The sequence below is a fragment of the Delphinus delphis genome, chromosome 7, assembly GCF_949987515.2.
Source record: "Delphinus delphis chromosome 7, mDelDel1.2, whole genome shotgun sequence".
Classification (NCBI taxonomy): Eukaryota; Metazoa; Chordata; class Mammalia; order Artiodactyla; family Delphinidae; genus Delphinus; species Delphinus delphis.
In genome coordinates this window covers 58,643,658-58,663,426 of record NC_082689.1, presented here as the reverse complement: position 1 = coordinate 58,663,426, position 19,769 = coordinate 58,643,658, and the positions used below count along the sequence as shown (strand labels likewise).

The window sequence follows — 19,769 nt, the reverse complement described above, 5'->3', positions numbered from 1 at the left end:
TAAAATAATGTCTCATCATATATCATAATCACGAAATGGGTAACTGTAGAAACATAATTACTTAATCATATTTAATCATTAAACTTTAACCAAATAACGACTTGAACTATTTATTCTAGTAACAATTAAAAGCTTTTTGTTTTTTTTGCGGTGCGCGGGCCTCTCACTGTTGTGGCTTCTCCTGTTGCGGAGCACAGGCTGCGGACGCGCAGGCTCAGCGGCCATGGCTCACGGGCCCAGCCACTCCGCGGCATGTGGGATCTTCCCGGACCGGGGCACAAACGTGTGCCCCCTGCTTCGGCAGGCAGACTCTCAACCACTGCGCCACCAGGGAAGCCCAATTAAAAGCTTTTAAAAGTACTAATTTCAAGAGATCTAGACAACTAAGATGTTTACCTCTGAATATAGGAAAGGAAACAAATTGTTGGTATTCTCTTTTGGTCTCTTTTTCTCTTTTGTCTCAGATTTGGCCTGAAGTAAAGTTCTACAATGCAAGAAATATCCCATGCAAACTATTCCATACGATATTTTTTTTAAAAGACTCACAAAAAAAAACACTTTTAAATAATAAAAACATTATTACAAATTATTCTTTTTCAGTCTACATCTACCTGAACTGTCTGGTAAACCACTGATTTTCTTAGCTACGTACGTGTTACAACATACCTGCTGACAAGACTAAGGAAAAATCCATTTGGGTAGAGATGGCAAGGTATAGGGATTAGTCTTGATTAATGACAGGAGAAACACAGCAAGATTTTCTAACTGCTACTGTTCCATTTAAAAGTGTTCATGAAACAGTAAAATCTCTACAAATATGAAGTCTGGTACTTATATTTCTAAATAGACTTCTAACTGAATCACAAACTTAAAAAAAAATTTTTTTTGGTAGGGGAAGCAGAGAGGAAACAAAAATACAGTGAAAGGAAGAGAAATGCAAGTGACCTTATCCTTGTAAATTTCAGAAGGCAGAACATTACAATATTATAAAAAATAAAAATATGTATAATTAGGAGAAATAGAAGAAAATGGCAAGTTGCTATTCTTTATTTCTTGAGAATTAACAGGTTAACAAAATGTTTTAAAGACTTGTTTTAACTTGAGCTCATGAGAGGAAAGTATAAAACATTTTACTGCATTTATAGCATGTTTTTCATGCAACCAAAAGTGCAAAAAAAGAGCTATGTTGGTTGTATACCAGTGAAAATTACAGAAAAGCGTGCTTGTTGGAAAGCAAACATAATTGCAGTGGCTTATGTAAGCGGGACTCAAATTAGTTAAGAGAATTTATTGTGCAATTACAATTGCCAGACACTAATTAACTATATAGATCTATCATATATACGTTTTCATCAAATTATGAGAATTAAATTCCAAGACAAATGGACCTATCTACCACAGAATAATTTCACTTAATATATGTAAAATATTTTATTTAACCCTCATTATTCTGTAAGAAAGTTATTACTCTTCTGTTTCACAGGTGAGGAAACAAGGGCTATAAGGACACCAACCAAACTATCTTGAGTCCTGCTTATATAAAAACACTGCATAAATGTTTGCTCTCTAGCTGGTAGGGGTTTCTGTGTAATGTTTACCAGGATACAACCAACATAGACAACTCTTTTTTGCACTTTTTGTTTCATGAAAAGCATGCTATAAATGCAATAAGATGTTTTATACTTTCATGAGCTTGAGAGAAAGATAGATATTTGGGTAGATATTTGCCTTGTTGTGAGGATTAAACCAAATGAGACAACATATGTAAGTGCCCCAAAGTCTGGCATATAATAGGTGTTGAACAAATAGTAGTCATTATTCTGCCCAAGACTTGGATCTATGTGTACATATACATACATACATATGAATATGCATATACAATGTTCTTTCAATTATATTGCTATGTGTTAGTGAAGCATCTGAACAGAATATTATACAAATTACCTGCATGCACTTCAGCTAATAAAAGAGATACATACACATGCACAATTCCCTAACCCAGAAAGGTCTCAAGAACACATCCAAGTAACTGAAAATGCAAGGAAACAGAACAAATCAGTATGTGGTTAAAAACAAACACACAAACAAAACCAAGTGGTGGAAGAATGTACTTATCTTAAAAAAGAATTGATAACATGTATTTTCCACGTAAAAATATATAAAATATTTTAATTATTGACCCAACAAAGGATTATTAAATTGGTACAGAGATAAGTCCATGATAATAAAGATAAGGTTTCAGGTAAAATTTTTATATTACCTTCAGTTAGCATTCTCTAATCAGGTTATAGTGAAATTTTAGTCTCAAATTTTATAGTGCATGAACTATGTCTAAATGAAATGTATAGTGATAGGGAATGTGGCAAGTATGTGATCTATTTCTCAGGCCTTGTCAACCTTTCCAACATCACCAGTGCACCAATGCTGAGACATCATGGCGCAGTAGTAAAGAACGAGAACTCTGGACATAAACTGCTCAGGTTTGAAGCTTGGCACCATTCTTGGCTAAGTTCCTCAGTCTCTCTATACTTGCTTTGACTTCCTTAAAATACTAATAGTACTTACTACTCTATAAGGTTGGTGGGAGTCTTAAATGTAATGCATATAGTTAAGTGTTCAGTACATGTTGACTGCTGCTGACTACTACTAACATAACAACAACACTTTAGGCGCATAAATTATCCGTTGTTGTTCTATTTCATGATATTCTCTCATTTCCCTGTTCATTTACACACCAACTTCCTTACCCCAGCAGTGAAGAATTGTTCTTAACAAACTGTATGGTATGCTAGAAGAAAGAAAAAAGGAAAATTTTGCTTATCATATTAATATATAAAAACTGATCTGTAGTTATAGCTGTTTTCTGAGGTCTAGTCTGTAGTATTATTTTAGACTTGGCAACTTGATGCAATTTTTATATCGGCTTCAATGAGAACAGTTGTATTTTCGCCACCAAAATTTTCATATATGGTATTAATATGTTTAAAAATGGATGCTAAAGCAGGTACTAAAATATTTTGCTGTAACAGTAACATATAGTTAACAAAACTACAAGGCAAGAGAAAAATGGCAGCAGCAAAAAACTTATTATCCTAAGAAGAGCAGATAGTTGCCATCTTGAGAACTGTTTCCTTTTATTAACTAAAACCCTAAACAATTTGGTGGAGATGTTATTTCCTGAGATAAAACATAGCAGAACACAAAGTTAATTAAAGCGATATTTTCAAAGATCTCTGAAGATTCACAAATATATCTTGCAGTGTCGTGTGGAACTGGCACAAACATTCAAGTCAAATGGGTCTATTTCTTCTACTACAAGAACTTGGGCATGTTCTGAATCTCTCCAATTGTCTTATCTGTAAAATGGGCATGATAATATCTGTGTTTCATAAATATCCTTAAATTTTTCATGTTTCATCTATTCTTCTATTAACATCTCACCAATTTCTAACCTCTAAAGGATGCCTGGCACACAGCAGGAACTCAATAATAAATGATGGTTTACTATGTATGTCTTTGGGTTTGGTACATGAAAAGCTAAGTCACTGTCACTTAATGGGAGGGTGGGGGCAGGACAGAGAAAAGAAAAATGGCACAATTTAAAAGGTAACAATTTTAAGTATAAATTATGTATGAAAACTACTAGTGACCTTCATGTTTCCAACATCCAGATATGCTCTTTGGGAAAAAATGAAACATCACTTAAAAAAAAAAAAAGCTAAAAAACAATTACCAACAGACAGATGTTATTCGATCTTTTCCTTTTACATTTCAAAATGGACTAAACCCAAAGATAATTTCCACAGACTGTTCTTTTTAGAGAATTTCTAAGGAAAATGTTGACAATCACCTAGGAATATTGATGAGTACTCCCTTGATATTAATGACAAATACTTAAAGTACTAAAAAGGCACCTTTGTATCTGTATTAATGGAAACACAATCTTATTTATCTCTCTGCTAGCTGAACACATTCCTAAACTAAAATGCAGATCTCTTAATTCAACTATGAAAATGCTTCATTTTAGTAAAAATTCAATTCGAGGCCAAATAATAGTGTCATGGAGGCCATCTCGAGATTTGTCTGAGGATCCAATGAAGTAACCTAAGTTGAAACACTGTGAAGTTTTGATAAATGTTGGTTGTTATTCTTCTTAGTAAAGTTCAATCTACTTATCTGAGGGCATACATCAAGGGACTTTTAAAAGAAGTGATTTACGGGTAGTAGTGTGGGGCACATGAAATTCAAAATCTATATAATTGCAAATTTTACTTGAACACATTTAGGATGGTTTAATATGCTTTTTAATTGCAATGTATTTGAATAAAAACTTATTAGCTCTTTTCAAGTGGTTGTCTTCACATTTTATATTCTTTTTCGATGTTCCATCACATTTGCCTTTGAATTTGCTGTTCCCTCTCCCTGGACTAAGCTTTCCTCAGATCCTCCCTCTCTCATGGTGCACTCCCTTGCTTCTTAAAGGCCTTTCCTGACCAGCCTAACTAAAATAGCACCCTCCTACCCTGCTTTATTTATTTATTTATTTTATTCATGCATTTATTCTTTCATTCATTTGTAAAAATCGAAAATGTTTTTTGGGAATTTACTATGTACCAATTACTACCCTAAGTGATCAAGTGTATCAATTCATATAACAGTCATACCAACTTTATGAGGAAGATAGTTATTATTTTTATTTTTAAAATGAGAAAGGTAAAATTTCCAAAAGATAGACTTTAAAAGCCAGATATAAAATTCTGGCAGCCTAATTTTCTGCCAGAATTTTATATCTGGCTTTTAAACTTTACCAGCACATTATTCATTCAACAAACATCCTCTGGCTGCTAACTAAATGCTAATTATGCATTATGCTATGTGCTAGGTTTATTTGAAAAAAGAAGATAGAGTGATAGTCTTTCAGCAATAAAATTATACACAATAAAGAGGGCTGTGGCAAAGGAAATGGAAAAAAATATATTAAAATGTGAGAAATATTATGAAAAAAGTTTACCAAGAGTTAATATTTAGTTTTAAAGAAAAAGAAGTATAAATCTTAAATATTAATTCTGAGATTTCAAAGATGCAGATTAGTATAATGATGGTATCATAAACATAGATGAGGAAATAAAAATGATCAAGTGAAATAGTGATATAAGTTAAGCCACTGAGGTAATCTATTTTTTTTTCTTTTTTAAAAATTTTTATTTTATATTGGAACATAGTTGATTAACAACGTTGTGTTAGTTTCAGATGTACAGCAAAGTGATCCTAATCATTTCCTGACATTATATTAAATATTTGTTTGTTGGTTGTCTATTATTCCATGAGACTATAACCCTTATGGGGGCAAAGGCTTTTTTAAATCAGTCTCAATGTTTATTTGCTTAGAAAAGGAAAAAGGAAGCATAGTACCTATCTCTTCACTGAGCTCACAGTCTTCATAAGAATACATAAACTTGAAATTTATATTCATATTGACAGTTTTTATGAAGTTAATTGTCTTCTTGATAATAAGCATTAAAAAGACTGAACCAGGTACCAATGTGGAGCCCCAAATTTATAGACAGGGGTGTACTCAGAGTTCCTAAGTCAGTTATTTTGAAACACATTTTTTAGCAGAATTTTTAAATTGGTAATAAAAATGGTCACAGATACCAAAATATGTCTCACCCAAACTGTACTATTTTTACTACATGGTGGATTAAGTAAGCTTTTGAGGGTGTTTTATAATCAAATGTTTTTGATGGGGAAATGCTTTCTAGGTCAATTTAGAATAAGGAAATGCAATATTTTGAGTAACGTAACTACCTTCAAATATAGATATGCCAATTCTACAAATAAGTTTTATTTCCACTTTGTTCTCATTCTAGACAGAGCAATAGCTACTATGAGGAAGATAAGAGCATGGTAAGATCCAGAAAAGACTTATTTTCAAGGGGTAGAGATATGGGAGTAGGAATGAGAGGAGGGGGAAAGACCAGGTCTTATCTTCAATTCAGTCCAGAAAAGTTGCTCATGAATTATGTATCTGCCAACCTCAGGAATGCTCTGGATTGTCCCACGGTCACAAAAACATCTTACCATGACAAACCTACATATGAGGGTTGAGAAGGTACTAGACATTTGCATGGGCATCTTTTCATTGTGAATTTGCTATAATTCACTAAAATCATAAAATTCTAGCACTAGAAGGGAACCTTAGAGATGATCTCCTTTAATTCTTTATTAACCTTCACTGCCTCATCCCCAACACACATATAAACATTCAGAAATAGAGAAGCTGTGATATAATGGAACTGTTTTAAAAGGCTTTAAAGAATAAACACCATTTTTTTAAAAAAAAATTATGCTATCATAATTAAAGAATGATTTACTCTAATGGAAGCCCAGGAGTGACAATAAAATCCTCTAAGCTTCAAATGATGAAGCCACAGGGCCTAACCTGAGAGAGAGATGAGGGCAGAGTCCTATGGAAGATGGTGATATCATGGGAGTTTTATCGCTACCGCCACTGTGCAATAGAGATGGTTCTCAGTTTGTTTTTGTTTTGGATGACAACTGTTTCAAAGCATAGAATTATAGCTGTAAACATATACATGATACATTTTGTTTCTTTATTGATATAATGGAAAGAAAAACCAAGGGAATGTATCCCAAAGATACATTTAGAAGACTTACCAAGTTCTTTTTCTATTACTGTATTCTTTTTGAGTTATGTTAATTAAATTTCAGAAATATTGTTTATACAGAACACATTTTATGTGAACATTCTGATGAACTGTCTTCAATACATGAATGGCTATATAATTTGCCTGAGGTTGAAGAACTAGTTAGCAGCAAATAAGGACCACAAAACTAGCATTTCAAATTCTAAAGCAGCTGTATTCTTAATACATCAAACTTCCTGATAACATACACTACCTAATTTACAAATAGACTATATGCTCTAAGTTTCTTAGAATTCACTTTCCTTACAGAATCAATGTTATCAGCGGTATCCAGCATTTTGGTCCAGCCTTCAGAAGTCTATTTAACTTATAATGTAGTTGAACTACAGTAGTATCTCCAAAGGTAGATCTAGTGACTGGGGAACAGGAGAGACCACAGAAGACAGGGGCACAGAAAATAATACTCCTCTCCTATCCTGCATAAGCAGGAGATATTAGGCAAAACATTGAAATTGCCCCAAATGGCACTTTCTCCTTTCCTTTTCTACAGCCTTCTCCCAGGAAAACACTGTTATTGAGACCGCATATACTACAGTTAGACTCCATTCTTCAGCCTTCACAAGGCCCTGCCCTATCTCTCATCACGAACAGTCCTAAGATTTCTGGGCTTCAACAGTCGCCTCTGTCTATACCAACTACTACTCAAAACTCCCATTTTATGAGTGTAGTTCATCTCAACTCATAGTTTTAGAAACAAAATCTGACTCAACAGTCCTTAACCTCTGGGACACAGATTTTTAAGAATATTAATAGACCTTGAAGTATTCACCAAAGTGAGTCGGGTAGAGAGGCAGAGAAACTCTCTGTGTACATGAATCACTCGTGATTTGAGGAACATTATATAGCTGTATGCCAAAGTTTGTCTTTCATTTCCTAGGTTATATATGTGTGTGCATGTATGGGGGATATATGTTTTAATTTCATGAAAGAATCCTAGAGAACACTTGTTTTTTGTGAAAGAGCTTTAGGCTCTTAAAGCTAGAAGAAAATTTGTAAAACTTCTCCCTATTATATGCAGTGAAATTCTTCAGCCACTTTAAAAAAGATGAAAGTCCTGACACATCTCATAAATTATATTGCTCATAAATTAGTAAGTCAACAGATGGTGCTAATGAAGATAAAAACTGACTCCCAAAAGTACAGTATCACTTTCTCAAATTCAGTGAACGATCTTGCAAAGAGAAATTATTGCCTATAAACTGTATTGGGCAAAAAGGCAAATAGGCCAGGGGAAATTCCTAACATGCCTAATATGGTGGGTCAATAGCATTATATCCATATAAAAAGATGTGCTTTCTTCCATAATTATCTTTTTAAAAATTTTATTTATTTACTTATTTTTATTTTTGGCTGCATTGGGTCTTTGTTGCTGCACACGGGCTTTCTCTAATTGTGGCGAGCAGGGGATATTCTTCCTTGTGATGTGCGGGCTTCTCATTGCAGTGGCTTCTCTTGTTGCAGAGCACGGGCTCTAGGCACATGGGCTTTAGTAGCTGCAGCATGTGGGCTCAGTAGTTGTGGCGCATGGGCTTAGTTGCTCTGTGGCATGTGGGATCTTCCTGGACCAGGGCTCGAACCCGCGTCCCCTGCATTAGCAGGCAGATTCTTAACCACTGTGTCACCAGGGAAGCCCTATAATTATCTTTTTCAAACATGGAATCAGAGGTGTGATTTGGTTTCATTATGACTACGTGCTCTAGGGCACTAACATCTCTTGACAGGAATTATGAAATTGCTGAAAGAGTAACCAAAAACCACTTAATGAAACCAGAAAAGTACACAAGTATTATTACATGTACATACATATACAAATGCTAAAGGACATTCAAATAAAGATTCCTGAATGGCCAAAGGTCTTTTCCCTCCCACTTCTTTCAGCCTTCCATCTTTTGTAATAAAAAGATTGTCTTGCTTTAGTATATTTTTTTTCACTCTCAAGATTTTGGCCAGAGAAATTAAGAAATATTCAACTCCACAAAATCCATTCACCAGAAATTATTGAAATCCTAATTCATAGTGCATATGGTACTGTTTCAAAGCTTTGTCATAATACAAATTAAAAATAAATAATTGATAATTATCCAAGAGCAAAAATAAGAAACTATAAAACAGAGAAGGGGTCTTAAAAAATTTTTTTCTTTTTGAATTTATTTACAACTTACTTCAGTAAAATTAAGAATATTTTGGGGCTTCCCTGGTGGCGCAGTGGTTGAGAATCTGCCTGCCAATGCAGGGGACACCGGTTCGAGCCCTGGTCTGGGAAGATCCCACATGCCGCAGAGTAACTAGGCCCGTGAGCCACAACTGCTGAGCCTGCACATCTGGAGCCTGTGCTCCACAACAACAGAGGCCGCGATAGGGAGAGGCCCGCGCACCGCGATGAAGAGTGGCCCCCGCTTGCCACAACTAGAGAAAGCCCTCGCACAGAAACGAAGACCCAACACAGACAAAAATAAATAAATAAATTTATTTTAAAAAAAACGAAAGAATATTTTGTATAGGATTTACCAATTTAATCAATCTCATACTAAAAAAAGAATCGCTCAGTTTAGGCTTCCAGAATATCCTTAACTTGTTCTATCACCCTTTTATATCTGGCAAAGAAGCAAATAAACACTAGTCCTCATAAAGCAATCTCCACTAAAAGTTACAAATTATAGCTTTTAAAATTTAATTCAGCTAAAAAACTCCTCACATGTTAAAACAAACTTACCAACATTACATTGTGATTTCAAGAAGGTAGGAACACACTTACAATAAAAAATGTTTTCTCACAGCCTTCATAATGTTAGGTACTTCAAGATGAAGCTGACACAACATTCCCCCCAAACCATAAGAACCACAAGTGATTTTTTAAAAAAACAGAAATTATAATCCCAAAGAAACACTGCATGGATATTTCAGGGCTTTTACTTTGCCAGACTAGTGGATGATAAAGTGAAACATTTAAAAAAAACCTTATACATGTGAATCTTGCTTTATATACTAGTGTATGTTCCTGAAAACTTTATATGAATTGAACCTAATTTCAAATCTACTTGGGAAGCTTTCTGAACTAAAATGAATAATTTATTTAAGAATAATTAATCATTCCCATTTTATTTGTTTCGAGTAAATCGAATGTATAACAATGTGATTTTTTTCAAAGCAGCATTATTTGTGTTAAATTTCTAGCTTCAATGAATAATCTTGTCAGAAATTGATGACTTCTTATAGTAGTTTTACAGAATACATCATGGCATTCCTGAAAGGCCAAGAAAATGCTGTGGGAAGAAGGTTATATTAACCTTCTACAAATATAATTGTGAAGTGGACTTTTGCTCACGTTGAGTTAACTGTATAGCCTGAAAATAATGGAAATCAGTGAATGATAGAAATTGGTGAAATCACCTATAATAGTGAATACTGCTCCTATTGATAAGACGTAATGGAAATGTGCTACTACATAACATGTGTTGTGGAGAACAATGTCCAAGGATGAGTTAGGTAGAACAATTTCTGTCAGACCTCCAACTGTAAACAAGAAAATAAAACCTAAGTCTCACAGTATGGCAGATGATCACTCAACATTACCTCTGGGGAGTGTTGCCAATCAACTAAATACTTCTACTCCTATAGGAATAGCAATAATTATAGTAGATGTGTAAAGTATGCTTATGTGTCAACATCTATACTTATTGTGAATAAATGATGCGCTTGCACAAGAAAGCCTAAGAACCAATCGATATTATAGCTCAAACTATCCCTATATACCTGAAAGGTACTTTTTTCCTGAATAGTATATAACATATAATTTTATATTATATATACATACATTAAAAATTATAGGCAAAAAATGTTCACACTTCCCCTTTGTAAATAGTTGCTGAGATATAGTATCTGTAATTCTTATATACAGTTCAAGATATCAAGAATATATTGGGCTTATTCCATGATTTTCCCCCTAGCCAGGTATACAATATACAGTATCATCAAACTACATTTAATTGTTATGTACAAATTATGTGGAAAACTAACAAAAACAGAAAAGTTGGGGTAGGGCAGACAGAATCATAGTAAAATATGAATTAATAAAACATTTTTCTATTTAAAATTCATTTAGTGAACCTGACACATTGCCCTTGATTACAAAACAGCCTAAAAGACTGCAACTACTTGTCTACCTATCTTGAATCAATTTCAACACTCAGATTAATTGACTCTTATATAATATTAGAGAATAATGTTCAGTGACCACAAGCCCACCAGGGCATATGCAAATACATGTTTTACACACACATACACACACACACACACACACACACACATGCATACAAGAAGTCTGAATGTCTTAAATTTTAGTTATACTTTTCAGTTGAATATGAATATGTAGTATAATAAACAACAAAATAAAATTATCCTTTATCAACAGTTTTAAGAAGGATGGGAACAAGAGAACACAAAAAAGAAACAAAATTGGAAGCTATGTAGGTGTACAAAATTAGTTCTACCAATTTCATAATTGGATAGGATATACTACTAACAGAGCAGCAAAGGTGCAAAGATTGAAATTTACACCCCTAATTAAGCAACAGTTTGGCAGGTCTAATGTCCTATACCTGCTTGACACCATGACTCATTAGGCGATCTCAAACGAAAATTAATACTACATGTAATAGGATCTTAGTTATAAGTAACTGATCATGTTTAAAATATGAAATTCTCAAGTGTTCAAAAATCATTGACATCTGCCAGAGATGACGACGACGACAACACAACAACAATTTCTGCATAGTTTTATTCATTCAAAGAACAACAATATATAATAATAAAAAAAATTTCTGTGGATTCCCCTTACAACATCTTGATTACTGTCATCTAATCACAACACAACTGTAACTAACCCGGCTGCCATGTTATTAGCTTCTCTTCAGGGGCTAGGTCTTAATCATAAATCAATGAAATGACTAATTCAACATTGTTAAAACCAGTGAGTAGATGCTTGGAACCATTCCGGCTTTTACATCTTTCAAAAAGGTCAATACACCTACTCAGTAACACAATAGACTTGTCTTTCAAAATGCTTCCTTATTTTCTAGGACTTAAAAATTAACATGTTTCCATTTAAATTTAAAGTGAACTTTAGTAATTAAAATGTTCATTACTTCTAAAATGGTGACCCCCTAAAATATATTTGTCTTCCTCTTGTGGCCAGAATCACAAACTCCTCCTCCTCTTTCCTGACCATTTAAAATAGCTTTCTAGATCTAAAAGACCCATGAAAATATTTATTACTACTTCCTGCATCAGTCTTAATTTGCTACAGTAACATTACATAATAACCTTAAAAAACAAAACCTTTTTCTTTTGCTAAAGGAGCAACTTATGCAAATGGAGCTGAGATATAAACATTACCAAAAAACAAGATGCTAACACAAATTTAAAGGATTTAGTAATTAAAATATATTTTAACTATTTACATCTGCTTGCAATGTTATAAGTGATGAAAACCTAGTGTTCATATCCTTCATAATAAAAATTTATTCTGCACTTTAATACAAAGGCTATGTTGCATAAACAGATTTAAAGCTGTAGCAGAGTGGCTGAATGAAAGGAGAATGGCAATCTTTCTGGCTCCAGTAGATGCCATTCCCTATCACACAATGTTTCCCACTCATAAATACATGACAAATACTTCCTCAATCATTTTTTACGAGCAGGGATGCACAGGGGGTAGTCAATGGCTAGCTTGAGGGAAAATAGGAACAGCAGGCGGCAGAAACTGTACAGAAAATGGCTATGTGGTAAATTCTCTTCTGGAACATCACTCAGTTACCCAGTCTTTGATCTTTCAGCTACAATTACACTAACTTCCACAAGATCTGACTCCCCCCACCCCCACCAAACATACACGCTACCCCAAACCAGATCATCAGTCATACATAAAATCTAAAATTTGATTTTATAAATAGGATCATCCATACCTCTACATTTTTATAAATTAAAATGTGCTATTTAGACAAGAGTTTACTTTCAATTGGCTATAACCATATCATCATCACCACTGGTCTCACAAAAAACATGGGGTGTCTGGCGACAGCTAAATCACAGACTGGCGTCTCCCAAGCAGTCTGTCTACCATTAGGGTCTGGGAAATAGTATTTACTGTACAATTAGAGCCAGGGAGTTCTACCTGTAATCATCCAAATACAGGTGTGAGAAGCTCCTTTGGGCAAGGAAACTGACTCATCCCTTTTCATGTAAACTTTGATGTCTGTATTGTTTCACGGAGCCCTGGGAAACCTTACCATTCACACTACAATGAGATTTATTAACTGAAGTCAAATAATATATTTAAAATTCCTTCCCAAAGGTAACAATTTTTAACATATCAATCACAAACTTTATAAGAATTTTATATAAGAAACAAGACAGAACTGTTTATTTTAAAGTTAATTATCTACTAGAAGACACTGACCAGTCAGAACTGAATTTTCATGTCAGGTTTATGCTTTCTAGAACATTACAAATTAAGAGGCCAAATTCAGTTTCCTATCAGGAACACAAAATGTCTTATAGTAATATCAACAGGGCATTTTTAGTTGCAGTAATTTCACAGAATTTATTCTAATGATTTATTGGAGTTAACCATCTGACATTAATTATTGTTTTGGCTTCCAGTCTATGAATGTTTATTTTTCAGTTTAAAGCTTCTCACTCTTTGATATCATATGGAAATGAGAATTTTTAATGGAAAATTGAAACCATGTGCATCTAAGTACTTAATGAAGTACAGGGGAAAACAAATGAAAATATATTTTAGGAGAATTCAGATATTTTACTTTGGATAGTTTTGGTTTGTTTGTATGACTTAACAGTATAAAATACTGAGGGTCCAGTGAGTACCATGCCAAATGTGTACATGCCCTTATGTTACATAAACATATGATTTTTTGAAGTTACTAGTGAACTAAAGGAAACCTGGCACATTTTGGTTACATGTCAAAAATGACAATCAATACATGAATGCATAGTTTTTACCTTTGTGTATTTTAAAGTATTTTGAAACAAATACCTGGTCTTTCCCTCCACCATAGCTTTTTTTTTAATTAAAAAAATGTTTTTTAAGGGCTTCCCTGGTGGCGCAGTGGTTGGGAGTCCGCCTGCCGGTGCAGGGGACGTGGGTTCGTGCCCAGGTCCGGGAGGATCCCACATGTCACGGAGCGGCTAGGCCCGTGGGCCACGGCCACTGGGCCTGCGCATCCGGAGCCTGTGCTCCGCAATGGGAGGGGCCGCGACGGTGAGAGGCCCGCGTACCAGAAAAAAAAAAATGTTTTTTAAGTATTCAATCTGGATTTTAAAACTTATGCCCAGCTACAATTCCAAGTAGATATTTTAAAGTCACATATAAAATCAACAAAGCTAGAATTTCCTAGTTTAAAAAGTTTTATTGCTCTAAGTAGATTTATTCTCATTTTGCAAAGGAAATATTGTCTATTCAATAAATTTGATAATTAAATATGTATAATTCAATATTGCCTAATGTAATTCCTTTTTTTTTCCTCTTAAGTTCTCTCAGTGTAAATCATTAGGAGATTCATCTCGGAATGTTAACACTAGGCAAAGCTTTCTCATCCATTTTAAACTTTTTAATAATAAGGAGAAAAATTTTAAATCAAACATAGCAGTAAGTACATATGTATGTGTGTTTGTGTGTGCTCAGATATGATATGTCGGGGTACATCTGGGGAGAAAAAAAACTTACCATTTGTTTTTCTTTCTAATGTAGTCTTTTTCAGAAAGATTAACCAAGTAGACCATTGGTTTTGAAGTCAGAAATAAGTGTTTATTCAACACTTCAATCTAAAGTGGGAGATAGAAAAAGAGTCCTTTTTAAAAGTTGAGTAAATATTAAGTCACTAAAGAACTTGAAAGAAAACTATTTAAACAGGAAGCCATTTTTATAATTCTTGTTTCTAAAAGATTAGTTGTCACAAAATATCAGGAGTAGGGGAAAAGAAAAAATAACAAGGCTGGGAATAAGAAATCATTGAGAGAAATAAAGTTTAACTAGATATAATAATAAGTGTAAAATAATGACAATTTTGTTCTCTAAGAAATCGAAGCAAAGGTAATAATAGATCGCATCATATTTATAATTTACCTCTTTGTCATTCCAATCATGACAGAAGCGAACAGGTTTCTTTTGATCTATAACCCAGGATTTGACTTTGCACATTATGTCCTATACACAATTGAGAAAAAAAGTAAATACAAGATGAATACTAAGCATTTAGATACTAAATATTAAAATTAAAAGTTTTCAAACCCTCAATTAAAAGTTGACTATAAAAATAAAGGCAACTTTTTTATGAAAGAACTAAGTTGCACAGAAAATTATTTTCAATATCTCATTAAAATACGAAATGAAACATTAATGTGGCATTAAAATTTTACCATATGAAATGTGGAATACTAGCAAAATTAGTAACAATCTTAAAAATTTCAAACCATTAAAACATACCAAAGACTACAAGAGTTAATAATATCTCAACATTATCTAGTGATGTAAACTGCAAGATAAACATGCTATTAGGAAACGGGGGGGTGGGGGAACACTGGAGAAAGACTGAATTATAATTTTTTCCTTAAAAAGGAAAACAAAATAGATGAAATTGAGCCTATTATTGATGATCTACCCTCCAAAATATTAAATCAACTGACCAAAACCCCTTTTATTCTGAATTAATTTTTTGCTGACACCTTCTCCCTGCCCACTTCTCCTGTCCCTGCTCCAACCCACCCCCCCCAACCTGCCAAAGCCTCCATTACACAATGGCAAGAGCCCTGCACTGGTGACCTCCAACCAGCTGCATTCACTTTCAGAACATCTCTCTCTGCTGGAAATCTAAAGGCCTTTTAGTTAGCAAGCTAGTGTGCATTCAGAAGGAGTAACTGCAGGAAGAGCCCAATGTGCTTTGTTTCTCTGGCCTTTCTTCACAGAAAGATTAATCATCTGTGAAATGGAAACGGCAAACAGCAAGTGACACAAACTGAACCCTTCAAGCCTTTCCTCATCAGTTTTGTGGTTCTGAATCTAAAAGCTGCGTGTGGCAAGGTTCTCCTTACAGGCAGGTGTTAATAAAAGGCTCTTGGGTCTGAAAGGTCAAACTTAGCTCTTCCAGAAGAAGTGCGTTTGAGAGTCATCTGTTTTTTGTTGTTGTTGTTGTTAAAGATAACTTATGGGTATGTTTTAAATATGCATTTCTCAAAATTTATTGTAATACACAATTATTAGTAACAGATTTCTTAGATTTTCATTGATGTATTTTACTTTATCATAAATCATTAGTCTTCTATAAATATCCACTTGTTAAATTACCTCAGTATTTAGTATACCTTCCTTCCAAATCTTGCTGTTACCAACAGGAAAAATAAGGAAAAAGCCCTATATCCTTAGATCCTGATTTGAAACCCTCCAGGAAAAGGACTTCCCACAGACTTCAACAAGGAAGGGGCAAGCCGAAAACTTTTAATGAAATCTAACATGGTCTGCTTAAGAATAATCACTTTTACTCTTCTATTTCACTCATAAATGTTTAAAAGTGGCTAATGTAACACCATTTCCTACAAGGAGAAGATCAAAGTGCTATATTACAAATGCATTATGATTAAAAAAGCCCTGTGCAGCCTTGCTATTAACTGTTCTTTAAACCCTAAAAGGCTTCCCATAGATCTCACTTGGCACTGCATATACAACCTTTGACAAGTAATGTAGACCATTTTTATTCATTGCCTAAAATTGTAGGCAATTATGTGCGTCACACTGGCCACCTGCAAATTCTGAATGCCTGCTCCAGTTGTCAGTGCAAAAAACTAATGTCGGAGGGGATTAATCTAGGGGGAGAGAGTCCTCTTTAATGGCTCCAGCAGGTGAAATGGCCCAGCTGGTTACTATGATGAGAGGCCAGAACAGCTTATGTGGAGACACGCAACAAGATTATACAAAAGAAGGAGAAAACAGTGGTACCATCTTACATTTGGTTCCACTAGTTTTTTTCAATTAAAAAAAGAAAAGAAAATAGACAAAGGAAAGCCAAACCAAAAATAAGGAAGGAAATTAAATCTTAATCATATAAAAAGTATAAAATACTTTTAACTATAAACATTTTCACAAAACCAAAGGGCCTCAATAAATGCTGATTGCTAGTGAAGGAATTTCAGTATTTCAGTTTCATTTTAAATTAACTAAAGCACCACTTCAGAAATAGAGATCCTATCACAAAATCTTTTAGGCGTTAGTTTCTTTCCCCCTTCACACCACCATATTATATTACAAATTAGGAGCACTCAAATTTTAGGTAAAGAGAATTAATTCATAATTAAAGTTCTAAAGAAGTATATTCACTAAAGCCACATTCAAATCCTTTTAGAAAAATTTAAAGATAACCAAGTTTTTAAACAGTTTAAAGTAAAAATATTTTAAAACTTAAAATATTTTATTTTATACTCAGTACTCTCTTAATTATCCCTACAAAAGATTTAAAAGCCAAGAAAAGACACCTTAGATTATTAAGATGCCAGTTTTACTTAAGACAAATCAAAAATAGATTGCTTTCAGATAAGATTACCTTATGTAAATGATCATTATATGGTATAGCTGCAAAGTGCTGTCTTTCTTACATAAAGTAAAAATATTTAGTTTTAGCAAAATTAAAGATGCTACGTTCCTTACCTGAAAAACTGTTGATCAAATGAAAGAAAACATTTGGACTTATTTGTATAAACTACTTAATGGATTGACTGAACTTTTCCTATGCTTGTATATATAAACATATATATTAATAATTATAGTTAGAACAATATTCCATTTAATTGAATTTGGTTAACTGAAAAAACAACCTATTACGTAACTTAACCTACTTTTAACGAATTAGAATACAATAAAAGCATAAAATAGAAACACTAATGCTTGATGCATCAGAAGTTACTTTAGAATTTTGTGTCTTTAGTAACATCGTTATATAGAAATACAGATGTAGGAGGAGGACTGTTCTGATAACTTTAACAAATTCCTCATTTCCAAAATAAATTCTGTACATGATGAAGACTGTGCAAAAATTCCTGGTCAGTTGAACTTTTTTGGTTATATTGCAACAACATGAGTATCTAACTTGAAGTAACCACTTTATGTTTAAATGTGGGAATAAATCCTAGATCCACCACTTACCAGGTCTATGACCTATTAGTTCATTAATAAAAGGCAGATAATGATGCTATCTACCTCCTGCAGGTTGTTGTAAAGATCAAAAGAGATAATGCATATAAGGTGTTTAGCATAGTTCTTGGCACAGAGTAAGCTCTCGATAAATATGAGTTTTGTCATTGTTTTTATGATTGTTGAAAGATTAAATACTAGTGATCTACAAAATGCCAATATAGTCTCTTGAGTACTCCTTTAAAGCACACATCTTCTCCAACTGGAATAATTGTTTATTAGTCCTTTTCCTCAAATTTCTGACAGTTACCAACAATACTGGCTCTCAGTGAAATCTCAATTCAGGCTTCTAGCCTTAACATTCTATAAGGACTAGCTTTTGCTGAACAACTACCTTTAAACTCCAAAAAAACTTAATCCAAACTCACCTTGAATACTTTGCTCTTCTGCCGTGACTCTTATTGATGATAGCCTCACATTTAACCTTTAGAAATGCTCTATGTTCTTGATATATTTTATTACTGTTGTTGTTAACAGCAGCTATAATGTATTTAGACTCAGAGAGGATGTATGATTTGCCTAAATTCCTATTGCCAGTAAGGGGCAGAGCTGAGATTCAAATTCAGGTCTAAGTGACTTGGAAATTCACGCTCTGTCCAATCACCCTGGCCTGTCTTCCTTACTGCCTTTCTAATTACTCCTGTTTAGCCTAGGCATTCCCAAGGCTGTTATTCAAAGTCCTCATTCTCTTTCCAAGGTCATCAGGAAAATTCTATATTCTTTCTATGTGGGTAAAATATCTGATTGTCAATCCATGAACCACAAAAATAATACTTTCTTTGCAAACACTAACATAACCTCGTTATGTTATATAACCCATATAGACTTTCTAAGACTACTTGACTTCTCTATTTTGGTATTTTCTAGTTCCCACAGCAGAAATTATTAATCCATGATCCATAAATGGATTTCAGGAGTTTCCTAATACCCTGAAATTGTATGTAAAGTTCTATGTTTATGTGCATTTGAGGGATAATGGCACATATCTTCCAAATGCTTTTAAAAAGGATTCACGATCCAAAAATCCAAGAACCATGGTTATGTGACTCCATGGCAATACCCAAATGCTCCAATGACAGCCAATTTAAGTATATGTTCTAGGTTCATGGACTCCCATACTTGAGGTCCAGAAACACTGACCTAAAACCTGGTTCAGCCAGACTCTGCACTCAAAATTCATCTATTCTTATCAAAACCGTGCAGATAAAAATTCTAGCCACTATAATGTTTATCTAACACAATTACAGTTAAAATCATAACAGGGTTGTTGGAAAACATTACAAATTAAATATATCATTATCCTAAAAGAATGAATTACTTGAGACTTAAATATGTTTAGAGAGAAAAATATGTAGCTTGCTTTACTATATAAATAAATCATAAAGCTGCTACAGTAATTGGAACAGTGTGATACTAGCACAAGAAGAGAGGTATAGATTAGAAGCAACCTAAAAACCCATAAACTGGAGATTTGTTAATAAATTATGGGACATCCATACAACAGAACAGTTTTTATCCATTAAGACAAGACATATCTGTATATATATTTGCATAGGAAAATGTCCAAGATACATTGCTAAGTAAAAAAAGCAGGTTCAAAACAATGGAAAAAAGTTAAGAATATGGATTTTGTTGTCAAACAGATTTGGGCTCAAGCCCTGGCTCTATCACTTTGTAGCTGTGTAACTTTGGGGCAGCTACTTAACCTAAGTTTGCCTCTGTAAAATTGGGATAGTAACTCCAATTCAATATACGGTGATTGTGAGGATTAAATGAGAAAATAC

The 19,769-nt window shown here is 33.8% G+C and overlaps 1 protein-coding gene across 2 annotated transcripts in view; it reads right to left on the bottom strand.

Moving 5' to 3' along the window:
- Window positions 1-19,769, bottom strand: part of OLA1 (Obg like ATPase 1) — a 168,318-nt gene that overhangs the window by 32,111 nt on the left and 116,438 nt on the right. For both annotated transcript variants that reach the window (XM_060016570.1, XM_060016569.1), the window contains exons 6-7: window positions 14,872-14,952; window positions 14,473-14,570 (exon numbers count right to left, since the gene is read on the bottom strand). In XM_060016570.1, the coding sequence (XP_059872553.1) occupies window positions 14,473-14,570; window positions 14,872-14,952 (179 nt within the window). The remainder of the gene's footprint in view (window positions 1-14,472; window positions 14,571-14,871; window positions 14,953-19,769) is intronic.